This window comes from Styela clava, chromosome 3 (genome assembly GCF_964204865.1).
Source record: "Styela clava chromosome 3, kaStyClav1.hap1.2, whole genome shotgun sequence".
Lineage (NCBI taxonomy): Eukaryota > Metazoa > Chordata > Ascidiacea > Stolidobranchia > Styelidae > Styela > Styela clava.
This window is the reverse complement of record NC_135252.1, coordinates 13,574,801-13,602,712: the sequence shown is the minus strand read 5'-3', so window position 1 is coordinate 13,602,712 and position 27,912 is coordinate 13,574,801. Positions and strand designations below refer to the sequence as shown.

The 27,912-nt window shown below is 34.5% G+C and overlaps 1 protein-coding gene and 1 long non-coding RNA gene across 3 annotated transcripts; both read left to right on the top strand.

Annotated features, from left to right (window-relative positions):
• The first annotated feature begins 293 nt into the window (after positions 1–293).
• On the top strand, positions 294–17,232 carry LOC120342773 (uncharacterized). Of its 2 annotated transcripts, XM_039411744.2 has the most exons (25): positions 294–530; positions 784–879; positions 1,936–2,088; positions 2,747–2,875; positions 3,326–3,451; positions 3,945–4,067; positions 4,884–5,006; positions 5,552–5,677; positions 7,371–7,490; positions 8,064–8,219; positions 8,742–8,861; positions 9,308–9,429; positions 9,674–9,752; positions 10,058–10,177; positions 10,766–10,852; positions 11,299–11,405; positions 11,766–11,970; positions 12,435–12,578; positions 12,811–13,016; positions 13,501–13,643; positions 13,961–14,093; positions 14,369–14,466; positions 14,939–15,089; positions 15,468–15,609; positions 15,869–17,232. In XM_039411744.2, the coding sequence occupies exons 1-25, from the start codon at positions 419–421 to the stop codon at positions 16,057–16,059; spliced, it is 3,312 nt and encodes a 1,103-aa protein (XP_039267678.2). In that variant the 5' UTR covers positions 294–418; the 3' UTR covers positions 16,060–17,232. The 2 variants fall into 2 exon arrangements, with proteins under 2 accessions (XP_039267678.2, XP_039267680.2); XM_039411746.2 differs by lacking the exons at positions 3,326–3,451; positions 3,945–4,067.
• Positions 17,233–25,151: 7,919 nt separating this feature from the next.
• Positions 25,152–27,718, top strand: LOC144421083 (uncharacterized). Its single transcript, XR_013474947.1, has 2 exons — positions 25,152–25,966; positions 26,054–27,718. It is a non-coding gene; the product is annotated as an uncharacterized LOC144421083 (long non-coding RNA).
• The last annotated feature ends 194 nt before the right edge of the window (positions 27,719–27,912 follow it).

The following is a 27,912-nucleotide window of genomic DNA, read 5'->3' as shown; positions in this document are numbered from 1 at the left end:
ATTAAATTATTAAGTTGGGAAAACTTAATATGTGTTCGATATTTAGCAAAATGGTCTTGTTGCTCGGGACATTCATTGGATTCTAGTTCTATGGGGACTAAGCATGTATCCCGATACGCAAACGTGAAAAGGAGAGAATCTTTAACAACTTTTCTCTCGCACCCCAGGTCAGAATTGTTCTGGAAATGGAAAAGCCAACGCCTAATTGACTTTCTATTACATATAATGACTAATTCAATTTTTTTTTTCTCCAAAGGTGTGGTACGTCAATAAAAACGCTGAATACAGAATATTAGGATCATTCTAAGCTTCAAGCCCCGTGAGTGCTAAAGACGTAAACGCTTATAAACGAAAATATTTTAACGACAGGAAAAGACTTTTTCTGAACTTTGGATAACTACTGATAATATATATAATCATGCGTAATATTTGCTTATTCCTGATCTCTATCGTCGCTCTTCAAAGCAGTCAGATCGATGCACAGGCCAATACTGCCTGCCCAACTTGTGTGTATGGTGTCGCTCTTCAAGGTGAGTGGAAATTGAAAAAATTAAATCAGCTTTATTAGTTACCAGTATTATTCAATATGAAGCATATTATGTTTAACATATCTTTCCTCATAAACCAACAGTTGATAAATATTCACGCCGCTCAGTCGAGCGGGCTTCATTTGGTCCATGTTTGTTTATAAACGTATAGTTTTATCAACGAATCATACTTGATAATTATAATGTTAGCTACTGGATATTTCTGCGGTAAAATTAGGGAATAATTTGTTTTTAGATGGAAGTGGTTCGGTAATAAAAAGGTTCCGAAACTCAACTGCAGATGCAGCATCTTCTCAGGCCAGTTTTGTTTCAGCTGGACTTGGATTTACAGGTAGATTTTTCATACCAATGATGGACCAATACACTGAGAAAGTGTTTTTGATCGGCATTATTATTATGGTATATGTATATATAATATATACTAGAGGCAAAGAAAATTCGTCAATTAAATGACATTTTTTTTACCTCATTTTTGAACAAGAAGTTAACCTATGGTTTTGATAAAATTTTGTTGTTGATGTTTTTCCTATTCTTATTGTTTCCATAAAAATTCTCATTTTTCTTTAACTACTGGATCTGCAACGATTGCTTTAGAATTTTCTGTGGTTAAGGATTGTTTTGTTCACTAGGAGGCTATTACTTTTATTCATTGCTAAATTTCCTATGGACTCTGTGAGATCTGATATTCCATCCAGGATTTTGCTTGTTTATTTCTATTCATGGGAAAACAGTTTTTATTCCGACAAGCGTGACGTTTGATCTTGCGTACTCGGTACTACTTCTCAGTTCACATTGTCACTTATCGATCAATGTTCACGAGTAAATTAAAATTACTTTATTTAATAATTCGGATCTATTTGATGCATTGTATTTGCAAATTGTGGCACCAAGACTTGAAATATAGCGTTACTTATTGGAACTTAAATATAATGTCATATTTGAATTACCGCCTTCTTGCCACATTTCGTTGCTATCGTTGTCAAATTTTGTCGGTATTGCTTCTTTGGACAGTTACAATAAAAACCTAGTCAGTATTTTAGTAAGTAAATGAATTGCTCGCGGAGCGCCTAGGTTTCTCTCATAAAGCCCTGGTGCTCCATATGGATCACTTTGAGAACCTATGGCGTAGGCTATGTACACTGCGGCTGGTTATTGGGACTTTGTATCAATATATTTGAGCTTTTCTCTCTTGTATTAATTATCAGGGACGCTGGTTGCAGCTTTAGATAATTAGGCAATAACATACGGTTATTCTATAATTTCAAAAAACACGAATTTGTTTTCTCGTTTACTAATTTTCTATGATGTTTGCAGGAGTTAAATATTTTATGCAAAAAATAGAATTACTTTTTTTATCTTAATAAAAATATAAATTTGTTGTTTTTAGCGATGTCCGGAACTGCAGCGTGTGCCGCTAACGTCTGTGGAACAGCAGGATCAGAAACTTGTGTCGTTAATGCCGCTAACACAGATGTATTTGAATGTGGTTGCACAGCCCAGTATGCACCTGATAGATACACCCAGTCGTTCAGTTGTGTCGGTAAGTTTTTAATATTTTTTAAACCAAATGTCCTACTAAGTCTTGCTGGCGCGGTAGGGAAGGAGTTTCGTGTCATATTTAAACCTACCTTTGGAATTACGTAATAAAAAAATTATTCGGATCAGAATAAATATTCTTTCAACTACTGGACACACTTTAAGTCCTTAATTAATCAAAAAACCTTCGATTTTCAAAATTGGCTCACTTCAACTTTGGGTATGGCGATGTCAGAGGATGAACAAATCAGATAATAAATTCGACGCTCCGGAAGCATGTGTACCAAGATTGCGCACAGCCTGAACCCTAACCTGGTACACATGCCATGTTCAGGTTGTGCGCCATCTTGGTCCACATACTTTGGGAGCACCATAAATTCTACTTTACGCACCCACTTTACCCATAAATCAATTTAATAAAAAAAATTAAAATATAGTTGAATATGATAAAAAAAAACGTGATAGACTTTTCCATACTACCAAGTAATTTCAAAACGGCTGCTGCTGAATAGTTCTTCGTGAGTTGTCACACTCTATTTATACGACGACACAAGACACTACGGTTCAGGGCGATCTTTGAATTAATTAATTTTCATTCTAAAATAAATTTAAAGTATCAATTGTAAAAGCTATTATTTTCATTATCATTATGAAACTTTTAGATTTGGACGAATGCTCTAACGCAACACTAAACAACTGCAGTTCAACAGGAGGAGTTTGTACAAATCAGGCACCGGGTTTCAGTTGTGCATGTGCTGCACAATACACTGGCGACGGTGTCACCTGCACTGGTAACCTTTCAATATTCCGTCAAATATTTCATCAATTCTAGACTGTATTAGGAACGTGTAAATAATACATTTCCCCTTATGTTTACGTAGGTTTTTACATTTTCGCAAATTTCGTTCCGTGTACAGTTTTTTTAGGATTGTTTTAGATTAGTGATGTTTGTTTTGATTTTTTTTAATCAACATTTTGATTCACTCAGGTTAATGGAATAATAGATAATCATGCTTAATTCGAATACTTGCTATATGGCGTGAGAAAGTTCAGTTACGTGAGAAAGTTCGGTCAGGTTATAAGTAAAGATATTCAGAACCGATTATTATATTCGAAAGCTTTTTTATCATATAGAAAATTAGACAGCTCTTGAGAAAGAAGCGTATAAATGAGGCAATTCAGTGACGACATGTTCCGAATATGATCGCAAGATTTAAATTTAAAATTATTTAACAATGTAGACTTCGATGAATGTGCTGCATCATCTACACACAATTGTTCGGGAAACGCAACTTGCACAAACACCGCTCCAGGATTCACATGCGCTTGTAATGCGCAATATACTGGCGATGGATACACTTGTACAGGTAATTATGATACTACTGATTTGTATAGATTTATAATAAATTCTTTCATTTTTCGGGTTTCAATTAGTTTTGAATTGTAATCAGCATTGTGACAAAAATCTTTTTGACATTAGATAATTAAGATAACTGATCAGACCTGCTTAATTAAATAAAGATAGCAACAGTATTCATGAATGACACGAATTCAATGATACATATTGGTTTAAAATCGGTATAACTTCTAAGACATCATACTAAATCCGCGCCGAATCCTTTTAAGGGACTGACATGTGATTGCTAAATTCATGGACTGCGTTCCAAAAAATTTTGTTAAAAAATATCTGCTCAAAAAATTTTCATTCAAAAATGTCTGCTCTCAAATTGCAATATTGATGAATACTAAATAATTTCGTCCTGATTGTTGTTTTTTAATTTTATCGATAATTTTCAACAACAAACTTCAATCTAAAAAATTTGTGGCGAATATTGGATTATTTTCATTTCATATCTATAGATATCGATGAATGTACTCTTGGAACTCACAATTGTAGTTTACATGCGTCATGCTCGAACACTGATCCCGGTTTTACTTGCACCTGTAATGCTCAATACACTGGAGATGGATACAACTGCTCCGGTAAAAAGAAAACCGCTTCGCATGAAGGCTGCCACTCAGAAATCCCTCGCATGGTTTTGGGTTTTACATAGATGCAATGACAATTTGAAGCACTAATTCATTGCGTCATAATTGACGTCGCCATCAATTTGATCCATGCACTTTTCTAATACACTAATATATTTTTTGCTTTTATTAACCTTTTGTTTTAAAGAGGTATGCTAGGCTAAAGGTTGACCTAATATAAAACGTGGAATCTTTATGCATGGCTTATGCTTGATCAAGTGCAATAATTTGCTTTGTTATTTATTTTAACCGCAATTCAATATCAGCACTGCATAGTTTATAAATCGCACAATTTTATTTTACATTAATATTTTAATACAAATAGCATTAGTTTATAAATGACCACGATTAACTTGTCTGCTATATTTAATGTAATAAATATCGTGATAATGAAATACAATTTTATTTTCAAATGTTCTTGAAGATTTGTAAATATATTATTTTTTGATTAACTCTTGTGAAAACATATGCAAAGAATAGTGACTTCCTTTTTTACAGGCTCATTTCGTGTTTTTACAACAACTCTGTTTTAACTAGCGATAAAAAGTGATACCTTTGTTTAATTCTTCAGAAGTTTTACACTGACTTATGAATCTGTAAAAGTAATTGACGTATCACAGAAAGTTTGTAGTATTTTCTGTGTGCGTTGTCAAGGTAACATCGCTGATAAAATACGTACAACTTGAAAACAAGTCTTGAAAAAGAAAAAAAAATTTTCCGTGCATTTTTTTGAAGTATACGAATAACACTTTGTTTAATTTAATATTGCAGATATCGATGAATGCACCCTCGGCACTGCCAACTGTTCAACGGATGGGTTTTGCACGAACACAGTACCTGGTTTTACATGCACTTGCAACGCACTATTTACTGGAGATGGTGTCAACTGTACTGGTGAGATTCATATGTATAAGAGTATAAATATATATACAAAAAAGTAGCAACTTTTCAAGCCGATTTTACGTGTAGCAAAAATTTCAAATTTTAGCAAATTTTAGAATAGCAAAAAAATAAAATCCAAATAGTTCATAATAATAATTTCAAATGAGCATAAAGTGTGTTCTTAATTTTATAATTGTAATGAATAGTTGCGTTCAAGTTTCTATAGTTATATATATAATAAGGCTTTAACATCACACGATGTCCATGTATCATCGTCAAATAAAAATGTAGATTTGTTGAATAACTTGAGTTTGTTGTAGGTTAAGTGGTTAGTCAGAAAATATTCTTTCGAATTATCGACTTTCAAAATATACACAAAACCTATTTTATCTATTATTTAATAATACAATTATGAGTCCAATTAGTTATATTTTTTTAGTACGTATTGAATCATCCAATCAAGTATACATCGGTGCTGTTTAGTCCAACTTATCTTTATTTAGTCTTCTTTTTTTCTGACATTGATATTGATTTGAATTGATTTAAACTGCATTTAGACTTGGATGAATGCTTGTCTTCATCGACAAACAACTGCAGCACAAACGCAGACTGCACAAATCTGGTACCTGGTTTTAGCTGTGCTTGCAAAGCTGGATATACTGGAGACGGAATTAATTGTACAGGTAGATGAGGCTGATTATTTTATTTGTCGTAAGAAACTAAAAATAAATTGTAGTTATTTTCTGAATATTCTAAAAATTTTATCGTTTCGCACGCATCATGTGCCTCATTTCTGTCAAAAATGAAAACAAATTTATTAATTTCTTTTTTTCAGACCATGGGGCCCATATAAAAACACAAATACACTTGAAAAAAAAAATACAAAAATTAAATGTAGAATAAAAAATTCCAAATTAGTCGTAAACGGAAAATGATAATTCTTATATACACGTGTAGTTTCAAAAACTTCTATAATATTTCAATTTTCAGACTCTGTTTTGTAATCACATTCAAGATTTGGTGTTTGCGTATCAATGGTCAAATTATTAGAGAAAAGAATTCTCACCACAATTAAAAAATCAATTATTTTATTAATAGAAAGATTTCAGAATCATTTGCGTGACATCTACGTCATTAATTAGTACGATGTAATTAGTTAGACTTTAACAAATACAAAAAATACTAGTATTGGAATTGTATTCATCTCCGCTTCTCCAGTCTTACCAATTAATGAACATAGCGTGCGATAAAGAAATCAAACGACATTTTATATTAATTTGTTATCCTGTATTTAATAGCATTACCTACAAAAATAGAACAAATCCCGAAAGACGCGCCCTTTTTAATTTCCTCGGAAGCAAAATGAGATGGGTGTGGTATAAAATCTGTTACCGCTTGGGGTACTTTGATTTATAGACATTTCGTGCCTAACCCTTATTTTCAAGTGTGGGTAGCATTAAAATCGATTAAGTGGGACGATTTTATTTTTACCCAACTTTGGTGCATCGTCACTTGGATGAAAAGCACGACGAAATGATTAATTATAAATGGGCATCTATGACCACAGTGGAACCAGTTTCCGGTCAGTGTCGAAAGACCAGTTCGATATCACATGTCATTGTTGATGTATTATGTCAATTTATACAAAGCATTTCCTATGAGTATCTATGAAGATGACTCGCATGATTTAACCTGAATGTAAGGACCAATTTTACGAAAACTTACGCGACACGCTATTTTAATTTGAATCGATTCTATTTCACTTTTCGACAAAATGAAAACACCATATTTTTTTAAGCTACATTTGGACGCTTTTGATAGAGGGTGAGGTTAAAATCACAAGTATTAGTGAGATTGAAAGTTAATCATTTGGCATATGAAGTTGTATGTTTTGAATAGTTTTACATAAATTAACGATATATATAAGTCTATTTTGCTGGGTTAAAAAAAAGTTTATCTAAAAATAAAATAAATAGACTAGAATGCGACTTTTTTCAACATGAGGTACTGAAAATAAATTGCTGATCCGAAAATATGCATTGTTTCATAACCTATACAATAACGGCAATTTATCAAACCGATCCACGGACCTACTCCGTGTTGAATTTGATGAACATATTATTTAGAAGCGGACTGTATTTATATAAAAACTTTGGATTTAATAATAGTTATATTGCGTCTGGCACAGGCGAAGACCTCCGCCTTCTTAAAAAACGTTACCTCCAATAAAATGATTAGATGTTTTCAATTTTGGTAGCAAATAAGTAAATACCAATTCATCCGAGAAACGGTATAGTGATAAAACAGCTCGGCAATACATTACAAGCTTGTTCTACCAGAGTCACGTAATAATTGATTTTCTATTATCCGTTTCAGATATTTCAGAATGTGCATCAAGCCCATGTGATACCAATGCTAATTGTACTGAACCAACTGCAAACAACTATACATGCACATGCAACACAGGTTACACTGGAAATGGAACAAGTTGCGCAGGCATGTTTATTTTATTTTTTCGTCAGAAACGACTTCTTACAGATGATATTCAGTTTGGTCAGTTATTGTAACAAATTAAGACAAACTGTGCGTATAACACATCAATCCCCAAGTGAGCAAAGCCGATACCACTCAACAATATGTCGAGCCGCGATATCGCGGTAGAAATCCAGGCAGTATGGAAACAACTGAACCTTTTTAATTAATGGACGTCGGTGATAATGATATAGGTGGTGGGAATGGGTTTTTAGTTTGGTCCTGAGACCTTTAGCTTGTGATGTGATCATAGCTAAGTGCAACGATCCGCCAAGTTATCGCGTGTTCAAACGATATACAATTTTTGATCTATAATTCAGGCGTCTTTTATAAGAGTCCTTTTTTCGATTTAGTTACTTGTGTACAGAAATATATTTAAAAAAAGAATTGTAATTCTTGGAATATGGAATAAACATGTGAGTTTATACTGTATATAAGCACTTTTACTTCGGCCTCCGTACCTGAGCTCCTGAAACGTCATTGTATAAAAGTGCTCCCGACTTGATTAAAACATGATTTTGATATTGTTTACTGCAGATATTGATGAGTGTCCACCATTGGTATCTATTGCTTTGGTTGGCGTCTCTTCGGTCCCGAATCCATGCCACGATAATGCAACATGCACCAACAATATTGGAAGTTACACTTGTGAATGTAACGCTGGTTTTACTGGCAACGGAACAAGCTGTACAGGTGAGTTATTTGAGTAACATATTGTGTTTTACTGGGTTGAATAATTGGCATGGTTTTTCTTGTACTTTTTACTGTTGAAAATCAACTCATCGGAATATACTCGGAAAACATTTAAGTTGAACAGTTGAAAGCAAATCTTCCGAAGACTGACTCTAAATAATGAACATGTTAATTATTGTTAAAGAAACCCTCAAAACAAACAAACATCTTATGAATTTGAGAACTAAATCTTCATTCATGATTATGAGTATGTTTCTCAATCGATAAGATAATTTACAATGCGCCAAATTGCCCCCATATATATATATTATTTATTTGACTATCATAAGGGTTGAATAGTGATTACCCGAATCGTTGTTTAAATTTGTTTACATCATATCCCAGCTCATTGCATTGTTCTGTATCATTAGTACGCAGTTGTAAAATCGTATATATTGGCTTGAGAATGATAGGTCCAATTAACTGGTCAATGCTTACTACCTTCCGTATATTAATCTAATTACGACCATTTTTATATTGCAGAAATTGATGAATGTTTAACTAACCCTTGCAATGTGAACGCTGATTGTACGGATCTGGTCAACAACTATACATGCGTATGTAAAACCGGATTCAGCGGAGATGGCGTCACTCTATGTGAAAGTAAATTATTTTTTAGAACTATATTTTTATTATAGAGAGTTCGTGTTAAACGGACTTATTAAAAAGTTATTTAAAATGCTTCTCATACTAGCATGTTTCTTGAGGAGTTTGGAACGTGGAAAGTATATCTGTGCCATGAAACCTTTCTCAGGCGATAACAAATTAGTTTCACGTTAGCATTCGTTTATTTTTTCTTCTAAGAGAACTCGTTGGGCATACATGTGTATGTATATATGCTAAGATACGTAATCTAAAATTGGTTTCATTTTGTAAAATTCTCAAATCTACAGCTGAAATTGAATTCCATGGAGTTTCTTAGCTTCTTTAGGTTAATTAGTCTCTATTGTGCTTGAATAATTTATTAATGACCAATTTACCCAATCTTGTAACAATTTTTAAACGTATGCAATTTTCATATACTAATTGACATATTTTTATTTTAACAGAACAACGAACAAACATTACCATCTCATTCTTTGTAACTTGTGTAAATCAAATATGGGATATTAACTTGTCTTCAGCTGGAACCCCCATTAATATCAATATCACTTCACTCCTCGAGTCCGCTGTCAGTATATATCATTTTTATGTTTATTTGATCATGTTTACTAAATTTTTATTTACGTTTGTTGAACCTTTTTTCTAATAAATTATATTGCATTATTTGATGATAAAAAAGAGTGAAATTAACCCTAAGAATAGTCTGCATCCAATAAGTATTAGGTTTTAAGTGATGTAATAATAATACTGCGAAACTGAATTTGTCAACTGAATGGACTTTTTGCATTAAGTTATTCCCTATTGCTTTCTAGATCAGAACATTTGTAAATTCCGTGGACAACTCGGCTGGAATCTTCAGTTTGGTATACACATTCACAAACAGCTCAGACGGTAAGTCAAAAAGAGAATTTTATAAATTTGATCCAATCCACATGTATAAACCGAGTTCAAGGACATTAAAAATTGAAACAAAACAAGCTTTGTTGTCACGTTAAACAAAAGTTGTCCCAATTTCACACATTTAACAAAAATATAGATGTTCATAATTTAGTATTTTTACTGTGTACAATTTTCTAACTTGACCGACTTTTTTTTTTATATTTGTGATGTTTTACTTCACCCACCATTCAAATTTCAAATGTATTCAAATTTTTCAATATTCTAAATCTCGAATAAATTTCAATTCCATATTTCAGGTATGGGAAGCGCTCAGGCTGGAGTGAGCCTAACTATTAATAACACCAATATTGATGCTGTAGAATTTCTGAAGAAGGTAAATACAATCGTTGAGAACACACAATGTGGAGCAGTAGCCAGTAAGTCAATTACTTTCTATTCTAAGATTCAAAATTCTATGACAGAGACATTTATCAGATATTATAGAGGTTTCATTACATTTGAACCCACGACAATTGCACCTGCATAGTATTGCACCTATGGAAATTTGCACCTACGGAAATTTGAACCCATACTAACCCTCTTCCATGGATTTTAGCACCCGCATATATATCCCGCGGATATACGGGTGCAAATGTATGGGTTCAAATGAACGTGGGTTCAAATGTGCTGTCACCATTATAGAATATATCAAAGACAGAAAATATTGCGTCCAAAACCTACAGAATCCATTAAAACCCTAATCACTTTGGTTAATAGATTATCGGAATTTTGTTCTCAATGTCTAGTTTTATTTTTGGGACTATGTGTGAAAATAATGAACCGGTAAATAAATATAATATGGGGTTTACAACAGATTATCTACAGCATTCGCGTTTTGGTTTTTATATGTTTCTAGTTTTGTGTAGCTTTAATACAAACAAAGTGTGGAATTGTGTAATACAATTACCACAAGCCTTTCAAAACCACGTACTTGCCTTTCCGTAACATAGTAATTTTCAATACAGGTGCCGACGAGTGTGGTTTGGGAATCGACACTTGTGGTTCTGATTCTGTTTGTGGAAATTCTGATTACGGATTCTGCTGCTTCTACAGTACGTTATTAACTAATGATTTGAAGTATATAAACCTGTTTCTATAGTTAGGATATTAAAGTGTGTTCCGGTAGGTCAACCAATTAATCAAGTTATGACTTTGAGACTGCTTTACTGAACTGAACGGACTTGTATAATCTGCCAATCTGAATTACGCTTCAAAAAGCATTTTCTTCCATTTTATACTTTACTTTGATACATATTTTACTTTGATTTACTATAACAAATAAAAAAAATTAGAGTTTTTTGGATAATATACCCGATAAACATAGGTTGTTTTAAAATACTGTTTTAATATTCCTCAAACTTTTTGAGGAAAATAATTGCATCTTTTTGAGGCGATTATAAATGAGTTATAATATCTCCAATTTAATTTAAAATTTTGATGTTGTTTTGATTGATGTCCAACAAATTTTTAAAATCGACATAAATATATATATTTTCAGGTTACGAGTACAGATTCGAAGTTAAATACAATACCACTTTCATTCCGGCCTACAGTAACGTTTCCAGTACTGAGGCTAGAGAACTTTTTGATGATGCAGAAGCAATTGTGAGTATCACGTTTTCCACCGATTTTCCACAAAAATTCAGAGTAGCCTATATGCAGATATATCTATCAGAGAAGACAAGAATAATAGTTATTTGACGCATTTATTGCACGTGAAAAAATGTTCTGCCATTGCTTATAATTTAAATATTTTGAACTATCATGATATTTTGATCGTAACCACTATTGTGTGCAATTCGTGCCTGCAACGATGAAACAATGCAAAAGTCGATTGGTTATTCTGTAAAAGGTTTTATAGTTTTCAACGTCTTTAACTTTTGCTCTTTCTATGTTCAACAAAATTAAAACAGTGCTGTAGTGTGACTTTATGAGCATTTTATATATATCATGTTACATTCACAGGCTGGTAATGCTTTAAGCAACGCTCAAAATCGTGGTTGCAAATTCACTGTAACGTTTGAAGACGAGGGAATAGAACAGGGATCATCTATCGGTGTGATATTGATGAGGGTTGTAAACGGAACTAAACAGGCAACGGACATCGCAGCTGAACTAGCGAAAGCAGTCGGTCAAACAACAAGTTTCGGCACCATCATTTCAGCGGGAGGTTAGTACAGTATGAATCAGATATTCTGATTAACTCTGGCCGAGAAAACGCAAAAGAGGAGCGAGCATTCAGATGTATCTTCGTTTTATGAAGCCTCATCTAAAACTTAATAATTGGGTTTGCATTTCGCATAACGCATTCAAGTTCACTGTAACTATTAAACTTAGATTTTAATCATAGGTGTTCCGTGAATATACACTGTTTTTTTAAAACACGTATTAGCACGAAAAGTAAACTGTGATTATTGGTTCCTGCGCTATTATTAGATATTTGTAGATAATTTCATATATGACACTCCACATGTCCCTTCAGAATAAAGATTTCGGCAAATGGTTACTTATATGTAAAATATATTAGATCTGTAGAAAGAAATGAATGATTGATTCCGTTTCTCAAATTGTTGGTTCCGGGGTAAGGTGGTAAGCATGGATATCAATAATCAAGTGTGTTCTCGCTTATAACAGATTATGATGAATGTGCGAGAAACTACACAGCTGATAGAAATTGCAGTGCCTTTGCAACGTGTCTTAACTTTGCTGGAAGTTTTTCTTGCGTGTGTAATAGCACGTACTACGACAATGGAACGACCAGCACAGGAGAAATCTGCAGTATGTGTTATTTATAATTGTTTTGTTTTATTTGCTTAACTTTTCAAGCTCTAACTGTTTTTCAAAGCATCAATTGTTGTGAATCTATGCTATGGACAGCCACTGAAAATAATTCTTAAAAAAAGGAAATATTAAATATGATTTAAATGGCTTTGTATTCGTATGATTTTAAAGCGATCAAAAATACTCTTAAACTATATCCTCGGCTAAAAATCTAATATATTTATTACAGTTACGCCAATCACCATTGATTGTAACGGCACTCAAGCTACGATATCTGTGCTACAGAACTATTACACTCAAAAAAATGTTTCTCTCAATTCTCTGCATCTTGCTGACGAAGCATGTAACATATCGACGCATGGCAACTTACTAGGAGACTCCATCCACTTTGTTTTCAGCCTAAATGATTGCAACACAACTTTCACTCAGTCAACAGTACGTATGCATGCGAAGAATTGTCATTGTTTTCAGGATTGTTTCAAACACGAAAGAATATCATACAATATTACTTTTTGAAATATCTCCCACAGAGCTATTTGGGAGTGATTGCCCGTCACCGCTTATTAAATATGATAATAAAAATATGGAATTTACCTCCAAACATTGTTGTCATTTGGTTGAAGTTGTTTCATATACGATAGAATATCATAAAATACCACTTTCTGAAATAAAAAATTTAAGACCATGCTCGGTCTGATATTGGTATTGTGATGCCGTTAACAGTACTCTCGTGGACAATAAACAAAACAAACAAGAATTACTTCATATATTTATCAAACTATATATTTGAATAAAAAAGACTTTCTAACTAGTTTATAATCCCGAGCATTGAACTTAATTTTCTGATTTTTTTTGTCCTTAGAATATACTAATACCGAACTTGCCACATATTAAAAAAGTTTGATTTATATTTCTGCAGGATAATTCTTCAATTATTGCCTCCAATTACATCAGCAATGTTCCAAGCAGCGGATTCTTTACTGGACACGCGATTAATGTACCTTTCCAATGTAATTTGCCATCGACAGTCAACGCCACCATACAATACAACTCTTCTGTTGCGTAAGTTAGATTTGCAATAATGCCTTTGCCCGGGGTTCGTATTCGGGTCTCATTTTTAGTCGAAATCTTTGAAAATTGTTTAATCATTCTCGGTTAAATTCTAACTCTAACAGATGGATCGGATCATCTCGCTAAATTACTGTTGTTGTTGGAAAACACTGTCAGTACTTAGAGCTGGAAGTAATCGCTAAAAGGCTCTTTGAGTCCAACGGGACATGATATTTTACCCAAAATTCCACTGTTTTGCGTTTTATTCATGGAAACACTTTTATATGACTTTCGTGTTCATTCATTTCTTTAATAAAATTCTTCTTCAGAAATATCGATTTCCCAACTTCTGAATCAACCGGTGGAGCGACTGTGGCACTGACTGCATACTCAGATTCAGCATTTCAACATCCATTGACTGCGGGTGACAGGGTTAACACTACTTCCAACATTTACTTAAAGGTTAGTACGTGTTGCAAATTTCTTAAACTTCGCAGTTGACGCAGCCTACTTGTAAGAGATCTATCAAGGAAATATCCAATTAGTAAATATATATTTTATATTTTGAACAATATTTAGTTCCAGCTTTGTGCTCAACCAGAAAAGAGTTTTGGTTTAAAAATATTTTCAAGAATTACTACAATTGAAAAACAAACAAACAATATATCAATATACACGGGTGATTAGTGAACAAATTCATACTACCGGAAGACTTATAATTATTTCTCATTTCATAGGCCTTCGTTTTTGAGCTCATCCAGGTGAGCGTCGTGCTGAAAGAATTAACTGCAAAAAATAGCCGAGGTACAGACAGTATAGACCTCATTAAAGATGGGTGAGTAATATCCATTTATTAAGTTAATCATTGTCTCCCAATTCGACACAAAGCCAGGCTGCCGATTCTGCAAATAGAGAATCTCCAATGTGTTATATATATATGCCATTCTATTGGGATGCATGTGTACCCACCCTTTGCACTATTTTGATGATATATATAGGACAAGAATATGAATTTACACAAGTAAACACGTATATGTCGAGTTTTCAACGAAAAGATTTATATATCAAAATTGGCGAAAACATGATACCAGGCCTATTTATAGTAAAGCAAGTTCTTTCCGGTTGTGCGCGTTCGCGCCGACAAAATGATCTCCCGTATTTCAGCGCCAACTGCCATTTCATACCATTAACGAATATTGTAGGCTTATATTTTACTGCTAAACATTATTGCCTCGGCCTGAGGCACGTACATTTTATTTGAATACCAACATTAGTTTCAGAATAATATGATACGGTAAATTTTTTAGATGCAAAGCTACCAACGAAGTTCCTTTTCTTGCCATTTTATCCAACGGAAATGGTGCATCAACATGTATGTTCCAAGCGTTCACATTCACTGATGATGAAGTTGTTGACATTGTTGCGACAGCCTTTCTATGCGCGGGAACCTGTCAACAGGTAAGTCAGTCGCAGGTGACAATATATCGAAGTGAATCGTTTCTTACGGACCAATGGCCGACCATGCTACAGAGTGACATCTGAAATGGGCGCAAAAATCATAATATCAAAACCGAATTCACGATGAAATATCAAACTAAACTAAATATTGTCATACGAATCATACTTTTGTAAAACTATACATCTGCAATTTTCAATCTATGGAAGGAAGTGGGTTTGTAGACTACTACAGGCAACAGATATGCATGGTCGCTTCTGAACAGATTCGAGTTTAGAATGAGTGAACAAAAATTGTCAAATTATGATGTGGGTTTATTTTAAAATCTACAGATTAAATTGTTCGTAATTCAATTCAATGTAACTAAATGTTTGTTTCAGACTTGTTCATCCAGACGGCGACGTGATGTCAGCGACCTTATGATGCCTGGAACACAAGAGGTTGTATTATCACTAACAATAAAAGTTCGACCTAGCAGTAACGGCACTATGATTGTAGATGGAATTGTTGTCAATAACAACAGTGAGTATATCAAATATGTCGATTTGTAAAATTTAATAAAAATTTGATGAGAGATTACGTGCCAAAAATAGCAAAATTTACAGCTTCAGATGGAATCAACTTGATTAAGAGTCATGAAAACAATTTTAAAGGATTGAAAAATTGGAAATACTAACTTGTTGTATGTTCGTTTCGATTTGAGTTTTCCTGAACACTCGTTTTCCCTTTATCCTCTAGAATTTCTCGGAATAGTGCATTCAATCTTTCTATTTTTTTCTAGATAAACCATCATCAGACGTTCACGATATCACTCTTCCAATCGTCGCAGCGATCCTTGCTTTCGTATTGATTGTACTGCTTGCACTTGTCGTGGTTGTCGTTGTTAGAAAACAAAGACACTCGAACAAGGAATACGACGTTTCACACATCAACATGCATGCGATTGGTGTGAAACCACCTAGCTACGAATAAACCGGTGATGGCGGAGCTGATTAAAATACGATCTAGATCGCGTATGATAAGGCGTTGACTTGAGATGAAGACGATTCATCTTTAATTAGCGCTTGTCGTAAAGCGATCCATAAACCGATTCAAAAAAGTTTGGAAATGACCTCAATTACGCAACGTACTATGTAAAAACTTAAAGCTCGTATACTCGGTATTTCACAATTGCATTTACGATATTTCAATCTGTTGTATTCTAAAATGTAGCATTTTTATTCCAAACCTTAAATTGAGTAGTATTTTCAAATATCCATTAGATTAGAGTATATATAGATATACATTTACAACCTTCAAATACCACATAAACCAACTTTGAAAACGCTTCAATCATATCATGACGACGAGACTGGAAATTATTCTATGGCACTTGAATTCAATATCTGTACTGGTTTATGAGTACTGTATTTATGGATCGCATTTTCTGAAAATTTATAAGAATTCGTTCATTAAATTTACGTCATTTTAGATTAAAAATAACGATTAACCAAATATTTTCCATTTTGACTAGAATATTTTTGCAGTGCTTCGAATATTTTCAACGATGTCTCTGAATTTTCTCTCGATCGATTTTTTGCTAATACCAAATTTCAGATCACTACTATAGCGTCATATTTAAGTAAACGTTCGTTTTGCATCTCAAGTCTGATTAGGCATTTCTCATGTATGTACCAATTGATTATAAATTTTGCATGGAATGTTTTTAATCGACACTTGTATGATTCCAAAATTTTTTCAATAATATGCAAGTTGCACTTAAAAATGCCCACCCTATTTTTCGGTTTTTCAAAAAAGTTCATCCATATTTATTAAAAATTACTATACAAGCCATTCCATCCCTATAAAGTAAACTTTTACAAAATGACGCTACCCGAACGTATTTTCCAATGAGTATGAACTGCCGCGCCATTCCTGGCGTCGTCAAGTGACTTCAAGGAAGTTACGTCTGATTTCTACCAAGACGCGATGTATTCTACAATTCACGTTGACTTTTTCTCAGCTGTTTGAAACAATGACGTATTTGTTAAAGCTGTTGCTCAGATTATGGGAGGAAATTTCGGCGAATTGTGTGCATGCGTTTTTTCAAGTTTACATGCTTGTCGACTTATATTTCTGTACAATATATATCGGCATATCACTAGACATTGCGTGATTCTATTTTTTATTGAAATAGCACACTGGTGTATAGAATTACCTAGATTCCTCATCAAAAATAAAAGGTTCAGGGGTATCAAAGTAACCCGGTGTCGGTACCGCACTAGTATATACAGATGTCGTGACAGTGACACCAGTTGGCATTATTTGAGGCAGGCTTAATTTGAAGCACATCGGGGCCATTCTACCATGGCAAAAATAGTATATATTCATTTGTATAAAGACAGTTACTGAGTTTCCATGGGTGTTTCTCTGAGCATCGATTTCCATAACAATGTTCAATCAGCAATAAGTCTAAGATGACGTTACAATGTCAATTTATGCAGTCGCTCAGACGGATGTTCAAGCATAGTTGCAAACATTAGCCCGTTTTCGTGGTTTTGCGTGTTATTCGTCAGTTTTCAGTTGTGTATTCAAAAATTAGTCGTAAATCAAATATTTTAATTGCAATTATATCTTCTTAGGTGTTAATTTAGTTGCCATAATCACAAATTAGTCCCTAATAATATAAAATTAGCTATCAGTGCCTGTAAGAGGTACGTTGTTGAATGTTTTAATAAAAATGATGGTTTTGACATGTAAACCAGTTTATAAGCGTAGTATCAAAATTTTTTGCCATAGTAAAGTATAGGTAGAATTTTTCTGGGGTCAAGGGGCGGGAAAACATCCATCCGTGGGCAAGCTCCATTACGTGATTGTGACGTAATTTTTGGACGACATAGTCAGGTAGCCCAATGATAATATATACATCTAATTCTAATGATATGTAAATACCTTTCCGGATACGACATTGCCTACCCGATACCGGTATATGATCAAGACTTCCTCGGAAAATTAAAATGCAAAAATAAATTATACCGTTATAATACTTTATTTATGGCAAGCGATAGTGGCTTCAATTATAAAACATGTTCTATATACCGAAATACCGGTACATTTTCAGCATTACGAACAGTGAAGTCGCATCAGGAATGGTACATTATCAACAATGAGGACGCATAAGAAATAAGGATGACAATTCTTCCACTCATTTTGATATTGTTTATAAAGTTCATTATGACTCAGACTCGACTAAGGAATAAAAGTAGCAGTGATTCGACTTCATTAAGGATTGGACATTGCTTGGACTCGGATTGATGATATGCCACTGTGCTTTGATATTTTATTTTTGCCGTGATTATTCGATAAAGATTGGTGATATATACTACATAGCACCACTGTTTTTATGGGATATTTCACACATTCCCATTGGACAAGGCTCTGAACACGGCGTTACTCATACATCTACTACCGTGTTTCCTCGAAAAATAAGACAGGGTCTTACCTCAATTTTCTTTCGAAAAATAACGCCAGGGCTTATTTTTGGGGGACGTCTTTTATTTTCCTTTATCAAAAACAAAATTACAAATTAGAGAATTACGAATTTTCACATATACAAAATATGAATCGTGACGAGATCTTCACATTACCTCAGGTAATTGAACCTTTTCCTCTCTTTCCCCTTTTTAGAATAATCATTTGAAACGCGTAAGACAGATTTCTTGCTATCGACAAGATCAAAAAAATTTCGTGCTATCGACTAGGTCTTATTTTAAGGGGAAGGCTTATATTAAAATCATTTTTAGAATTCAGTTTAGATATTATTTTCGGGAAAACATGGTATGCATCTGCGTTGTCTATAGAATTATTAGTTTGAACTCAACTATTGCATGAGAACGGTTTCATCTTCTGATAAGGAGCTTCACAATTTTCCCGTAGCAAACCTCTAAACAAGTTTTTGTCACTTGGTGACATCACACAAACTTTGAGAATGACATGTATAATTTAACTGCTGATATATTCGGACATAAAACCAGTTTATGTTGGACTTTTCTGATATCAGAAACAGCGCATTATGAACAGTGAAGTCGCATTAGGAACGGCACAATACCAGCAATGCACTATCAACAAAGATGGAAGCATTAGGACGGCACAATTATTTATACTGGTACACGCAATATGTAGACTACAACTATGCATTTTGTGAAGAAGTGAATCTTTTTGTTATCCTAGGTCTTAGGACTTATAAAATTGGATACAGATATCGGAAAAGAATATTCTCAGTTTCTAATGGCGTGCTTAATAACTTCTCTAACTCATGGATTCTCAAACTTCTGGTGTTGCAAAGCCCGTGAAAAGATTCGCTACTATTCACGGAGCCCCGCAATAAATTTTAAAGTTGTTACTTACGTATTAAGGTTTAATATCAGCCCTAAATAAATCTAAATTTCGCAGATAAATTATATATATTAAGGCTGTAAATTTGACGCTTGACAAACATATTAATAAATTTGGGGGAAGACTGAAAAAGTCGATAATAACGTGCGCGATTGCATTTTGGTAAAATCACCGATTGTTTCCGTCAGCTTGAGGTGTTTTTAAACATCTTTACGTCGGTGTTTATTCTTCTCTAAATCAAAAACTGTTCTCGGCATATGCACGTATTGTTCCACGAGAACGACGATCATTACTTATCGATCTTGATCGGTAAGAATGTTGATAGGTATTAGTCTGTTTGTTTGTCTGCCTGTTAGATACACGCGATATCTCACGAAAGCGAGGTTGAATCTGCTCCAAATTTTGCATGTGCATTCATCCTATCTCGGACCAGAAGCCTATTGATTTTGGATGAATTATGTCGTATAATTAGCGATTTTTTAATTAATTAGTGATGGGACACGTGGTGTCGCTATTGATTCAAAAAGAAGGATACACGCCGCTAGATTGATAAATCGGCGGTCTCCGATCGTTCAGTGTGCAAAACAAATTAGTAAATTATAAGCATTGGCGACGATGCTAAAAATAATTAATAAAGAGGTGATCTGGGCCCAAAATATTAACTAAAACCTAAAACGGAAGATAACGCCATAAGTTTCGTTTTAGCAGACTCATAACAGATAAAAAAAAAAACGTTAGTTTAGAGTTCTCGACATTGTAAATCACAGAATTTGGTGTTATGATAGATTTCTTTGGAAAATATACCGTATTAACTGAAATTGAAACACAGTTAATTGTGCGCGCGATGTACCTTTTATCCATTTTAAAATTTCCGACGGAGCCGCATGCGACATTTTCTCGGTATGTGACTTTAGTGTAAGACAAGGCTGCCCAACCCGCGGCCCGCCGAACTGTTTTTTGCGGCCCGCCCTATAAAGTTTGTAAGCAGACTTTTTAAATTTTTACTATACATTTTACATACATTTTACCATACATAAGTATCTTTCGTGATTTTGGTGTAAATATTCCTGCCATCTAACTACGTTCAAATGCCGGTTCTTATTATTTCGTATGTGTCAAGTCTTGCACCCTGGTGGATATCAAGTCAGCTTTTTTTATTTCTCGCTGTGCGTTCTGTTCGACGAACTCGAAAGATATTGTGCGATCATGGGCGACGAACGCTGATCGCAATTATAGGAATGAACTTGGAGCCTAAGTTTGCAATTTAATTTCATTCTGATTGCTTTCTTTCGTGTCGGCTTTGATCGTCTTTATCGCCAAACTAAAATAAAAAGTCATCAATATCTTGTGTACTGGTCCCCGGACTCGTTTTCTTTTTGTGTTTGTACTTTTGTTCATGTTATATTCGCGTTGAATAAGATTTTGGAAATGTTGTCACTGCGTATCAGTCAATAATTCTGATGAAATTGACGTAATGGCATTGCTACTTATTAGTCACAAATCACTGAAATCAGTATAATATCGGACCATTCATTCAAAAATCTTCGTTACGTTACTTCATTAAATACTTGTATTGATGTTTCAAATTTTACGAAACGGCCCACTAAAACTTGATATTGCTGCGACATTGGCGCACATTATGCTCATTGAAACATTAAAGCAGCATCGTGGCTACTGAAAATAAATGGATAAAAACACTTTAACGCAAATATAACACTCAATTTTGACGTGATGTGTGTGTTTCTTGCGCGGTCGTCAAGAAACCGCAAGTATATAGATTCTTTGATTCGGTCGCCCGCGAGTGTTATGTCCACGCCCCGTTTACCAGATATTCGAATAGTAAACTGCTATTCTAATATTCGACTTGATATTCGAATAATTTGCCAGCCCTACCCAGTAACCAGAAAGCAATTTTAATAATTTGATTGATTTTATGTTAATAAACTCGCATTTTATGTAATATGTAATTACCTACACCGAAATCAGGACTTATCTGGTATTAATGTTTGGTACAAACGTCTGCGGCCCGCGACCGATTTCGTGACGTGAAAGTGGCCCGCGAGACGAAAAAGGTTGGGCAGGCCTGGTGTAAGATATATCAATTAATTTTTTATTGCAATAAAGTAAATTTCAATCGTTCGTATTTGTCCAGATTTTGGGAATTTTCAAACTGTGATATGATATCTTAAAAAGAATCTGAGTGGCAGACTTGCTACAGGGCAGAGTCAGTGTTGGTTCATTGTTGCTCATTTCACGTCCGCGGATTGTCGTGGTAATTTTGAGTTTAGCAGTGATTTTATATTGTCACAAGTCGCAATCGCAGGTTACATTGAACGCAGTTAGGCCAATAAACAAAGCATTTTAAATATGCCCTCATCAGTTATGGATTGTGCTGTACTTATTAATATTTTACCACCGACCTTGCGATTTTTGTAATGACGATATCTTGCCTAAAAATAATCTTGGGTGCTGAAAGAACAAATCAAATTCGACGAATCTCAAAAATACGATACCAGTCTACTTATAGTTGGCAGTTTAGCAGGTATTTTATGCCATTTTAGAATATTAATTTTTCATATCAATAACCGTAATAGTTATCTCGACTTGAAGGCGAGTAACAATGAACACAATTAAATTATTATGGCAAGACATATTAAATGCTCGCATCGGGCATGAATTGAATATTTTACGCAACAGAAAAGTCGTTATCCGCTGCGATCATGCATATATGATATAGATCATAGGTTCTCAAAGTGCTCCGTGAAAGACACATAGGGGCTCCATGAAAGACACATAGGGGCTCCGCGAGCTATCCTGACTTGGCTAATTTTGTAACTGTCCCGGCAATAATAAATTTGACAACGGTAGCGTCGAAAATTCATATATATATATATGACATTATCTATAAGCAGGGGCGCAGCCAGGATTGCTAAAAGAGAGGGGGGTTCGGAAATTCCCGCACAACAGTCTTCGCGAGTAGGTCACTCCATAAAAAATGACTTCTCATCGGATAACGAGATTTCTGTTTCGTAAAATATTCAATGCAAGTGGGGTATCAATTTAATTGTTTTCATAGTTACGCGCCTTTGCGTCAACTAAAATGCTGCGACAATCTGTAGACATAAATACGCGCTAAACTGCCTACTATAAATATTATTAAAATAAATAGTTGTTCTTTCAGCACTTCAGATTATTTTCAAGCAATATATCAGATATAGTCATTACAAAAATTCCAAGGTCAGCGTCAACATCTCAATGAGTAAAATTCCCAATTGCGCAAGAATTCAATCCAGAACCCATGCGGACATATTTAGAATGTCTTGTTCAATGGTTCAATTGTGCTTAAACTGACTGGCTACTACCAATCGCTCACGTCTTTGGCAACTTTTTCAGTCTTCCACAAATATCAGAAGGAGAGAAGAGGGGGATGGTCGAACCCGAAAATCCCCCTCGCCTGCGCCACTGTTTTTTGGTTCCAATAAATGATGTCATATTCAAATTATCACCTGGATGCCTCATTTCGACACTACTTTGATAATATGTTTGTCAAGTGTCAAATTTACAGCCTTAATATATATTATTTATCTGTGAAATTGAAATTTATTCCTATTTTGTATCATCCCTATTAAAAAAGGTTTAGCATTTAAATAAAGTAAAGTGATTTTAATTGACTCAAAAACTATTTTATTTAAAAAATTCATTGTGGGGCTCCGTGAATAATAGTTAACCTCTTCATGGGCTCCGTAACACAAAAAGTTTAAGAACCCCTGATGTAGACAATGTAACATTTGGGACCTCCTGAAGTATGCACACCAAGATGGCGCACAACCTGAACTCAGGTTGTGTACACTGTGCCAACGGCCGGCAACCAACTTGTCTAATGTTAAACAAGTTCATGGTCGCCATCTTGTGCCATATTTGGGAAACACGAAACAATGGAGTCTTATGGGGGAATTTTCGTCGTGTTGTTGTACCGAATCGAATAAGTCCGCTGTTATAAGGGCTAGAATGAAGCTGGAGGGTGGATTTAGAACTTTAAGATATATGCTATCTAAATATATAACGCAATTAAGAATAAAAAACTATCTAATGCGTTAAATTTGACCCCAAACACAGCGTAGAACCATTTTTGGTCATTTTTTCAAAGATTTTATAGTGATACGCTAATTTGAGGCAGTAATATGTCTCCGTAACAATCCTACAATGTCATTTGTTCTTCTAGCGCAGCTTGGAGCCGAGCAGTAAGGCATTATGGAGCTTGACAGACGAAAAATGTTGACCAGAAAATACAAACGGCCATTGAAGCAAAGTTGGGTCGGCCGGTAATTTCGACGAATAAATACAACTTTTCATCTGTGGCATCATATGGAACGCCATTGTCAAATGGTTAATTATGACGATTAGAATGGCCAATTTACTTCAGAAGCAACTCGGAACCGGTATACTTGTCTTCAAAGACAATTTAATGTACTATAAATGTAATTTGGCCAACATGAAAGGATATAAGCATGTTCGGCTAAGATTCTACTTCAAAACGCGACCTTCAAAATTTTTCTACCCAAAATATTAGTGAAAATAATAGGTATGTTTCAATAATTGTGTTGGAACTTCTCATAAGGCGCCGTGTTAAATTGCCGAGAACAATAGGCACAATATGGCGTCCATTGTCTGAGCGTGCCTCGCTTATATTATATATACGCTTTGCACTGTACCATGTTCGGGTCCAGGCTGTGCGACATCTTGGTGCGTATACTTCAGGAGTACCCACATTTGAATTACCGCCTCCTAGCCATATTTCGACGCTACTGTTGTCAAATTTTATTATTAATGCTATTTTTACTTCTTGGGACATTTACAAAATTAGCCAAGTCAGTATTTTGATACGGTCTTACTACTTACTGAATACAGCGCGAAACACCGCAAAGAGCGCAAAACAGTGCGAAACAGCGCAAAACAGAAGGAAGCGCTAAATTTTTGCAATGAGTTCGGGGCACCTTGTTTTGAGTTGGAGTACCACGGCAGCAAATTAAAAACACAAACCAACGTATGTAGCCAGTAATGCTGTAATGGCAGGTCTGAAATAGTATGTGTGTGTGTGTGTGTAGCGGATTCAGGTTGTGCGACATATTGCTGCACATACTTCTGGAGCACCAAAAAGGTAGATAAAATTTCGCATGATGACCTATAATCCGGTACATAACCTTGTATATATGCCGGAAATAGCGCCATAAAACCATAGCGAGAGGCGCCGTGGTTCTTTCGTGGCAGGAGGTGGTAATGACTGCGTCTCCTGTTTTGCGCTGTTTCCCTCTGTTTTGCGCTGGTTTCCTTCTGTTTCGCGCTGTTTTCCTCTGTTTCGCGCTATTTTGCGCTGTTTCGCGCTCTTTTGCGCTCTTTGCGGTGTTTCGCGCTGTATTCAGTAAGTAGTAAGACCCTTGGAAGAACAAGATTGTTTTAAATTTGCATGGTTTTATTTATTTTGGGAACAATAGGACCACACCACCAAGAAAGAATATTACCGCTTCGTCCTATTAATTTGATTGTAACGATGTGATAACGACAAACTTTAAATCACTTGGTTATGTCTACCAATGAGCATATATATGTTCATTGTGCCCATGAATAAAAATAGTGCTTACCGGTAAGAACGGCGCTCGTTATTTTTTCAACGACGCACGAATGATCGTCGCACCAATGACATTAAACAACATGATGCGCAACTCCGGCTTTTTTGGCCGAAGATCGTATCCGATAGCACGCTCCAATGCACATACTTGGCGAGACGAAAACGAGCGGATGTGTGCTGCTTTTAAGGCATAGCACGAATGGTGTTCGTGTCTGCTTTGACAGTTGTTGTCGATTTTAATGATATTTCGGAAAGTTGAGGTAAAAAGAAATCGGAAAAAGGTAAGGTAAATACTATTGTTGTATATCACACCCGGGCATCGCACTGTTAAGTACACGTGGGAAAGCCAGCCTTTGTCAAATACTACGAAGTTATTAATTCAGTACGGTAAGTAGTTGCCCATTCGCCGAAATTGCATATTTACTTACCCCTTATGGTTTCAAATAGTTCATGCACCTCCATTTAGATTTTTTTTAATCAGTGAGGATATATACTCATTGCTCATTGTAACATACTATTGCGCATTCACTTTTATTTGCGTATTGAATCAAAGTGTTAACAAGTTCACCTAACATTTCACTCATGACGGTCTATATTGTATAGTCTGATCTCTCAAGTATTTGGAGCCACGAATGCTTGTAATTTTCTGACCAAACCCTTTTATTAGTTGGTTTATATACCAAATTCAGTAAAACATTTTTTACATAAAACATGGGATATTGGATTTATTAGCTTTTCCATTCTAAATCATATAGACTGCTTTATTTATTCTTAACGAAAATTAATAAATCTCCTCTCTTTCTTCAGATGTGAAAGTTGTGGACAAACCTGTCTAAGCATTGTGAGACTCCTGCAGCACAAGAGGCAATAGCAAATATAGTAAGTATATCAATCAAGAAATTAAGCCGACATAATGCAAAGTTTCAACTATTCGTCTAATCTCAATTTCCTATTATTTATTCACAGGACACTATAGCAGAAGAGGAGATATCAAAAGTCTGGCAACATATCAGTGACAGTGTGATTCCAAGAAATATAATTAGAGTACTCCATAAATGTTTGCAATAGAAAAACGACCTATGGGGGCATGCAAAGACATTTGACTCCGGTAGAGTTGTGTATGGCCCCCACGTCGTGCAGGTCTTGAGGAAAATAACTAAAAATTCCAAAGCGTAAGATTGCATAGGCGGTCTTATTTGTAAAAAGGCACAAAACACGCCAGACATACTTAAAACAGCTTTGTAAAATTAGGATAACGGGTAACTCACTGCACCTGTGTTATATTTGGTTCATCAACTTTTGGTAGTACTATAGAAGAAATTCCGGAAGGGGTATAATCATCATTCATGATAAAATACTGTTATATATATTTTGGACAACTTCAATCTAGACCAGAGATGTCAAACTCGCGGCCCCAGAGAACTTCCAGTGCGGCCCTCGAACGCTAACGCTAATTGTAATAGTATTTTGGAAGTTTTTTTTTATCTAAATGTAATAGATTTTTCAAACCTTTTAAAGTGAAATATGTTTATATATTAATATAATTATACAACGACTTAGTTACTAAAAATCAATATCAATAATAATTCAAGCAATCCTATGCCACGCAATGTGGTACGAAATGTCTTGTCGAAAAAATCTGTCATTTTATTTTTTACTGATCTATACATGAAATGAGTAACTTTTTTGCATTACTGGAATTAATTAAACATTCGCAAAGATCAAGATTAACTCATGATCATGTGACCTCGTTGGTTAGAGTTGGTACTATAAAATCATTTCAGCCTGGCCTTAGTATGCTGGTGACACAAAAAAGATGCCAAACGTCAGGACAAATGTAATTAAAAAAAACATTGAGTATATACTGTAGTATTTTTGTTAATTTTAGGTTCATATATTTAGATAAAGTCATTTTTAGTGTATGTATTATTCTTTCCTTATCCAAAGCTTGTTCAAAATTGATTTTGATGGTTGTACATAGAATTTTATTATTTGTTTATAAATAATACAGTAACTTGCAAATGTTGCAATAATAGTGGAATGCAAATATTAATATGTAATTGCATTTGAAATTGAAGAAAATAATAAAACTTAATCCAGCTGTTTAGTTGCATCACAATATATGTCACAAACTAAAACTATCTTAAAAATATCTTTCAAGTATACATTATCAAAAACTGTTTGCGGCCCTTTTTACAATTTCCAAAATGCAATGCGGCTTTCGAAAACACATGAGTTTGACACCACTGATCAATTCTAGACGATTCAAACATTGCTTTGGGAAATAATATCACTTCAATTAAATTGAAAAAAATCTCGCTATATTAAATACAAAATCGTTGCTATCATAAAGGTAAACCAATTCAGCCACTCGAAATATATTGGCCTTCACAAAGCAATGGAGGCAATATTGAGAGTTCATGAGCTATGAATATTTGTTATTTTCTTTGTCTTGAACTTTTCATACTCCAAAGCCCCTATTAATTTTTATCAATTTTAATTACCATGGGATAGTCATACATATCTTTAACTTGTATTTTCTGTCATGATGTATTATCTCAATGTGTCAAACTATTAATTAGTGTGCATATTTTGCTTCCAGATGACATAAATGTATTGTCTTGTTTATTACCTCAGCTTAGAGTATTGACAAGAAAAAGGTGCCAGTAAATTAGGTAAAAAATTTTGTTTAGGTAAAATTTTGCCAGTAAATTAGGTAAAACTCTTTGTTTTAATCAGAATTCACGATTAATAGGAATTATAAACAGCCAACAATCAATGAGAATTATATGCAAAATCCCTCAGAATAAATTTGTCTAAAATCG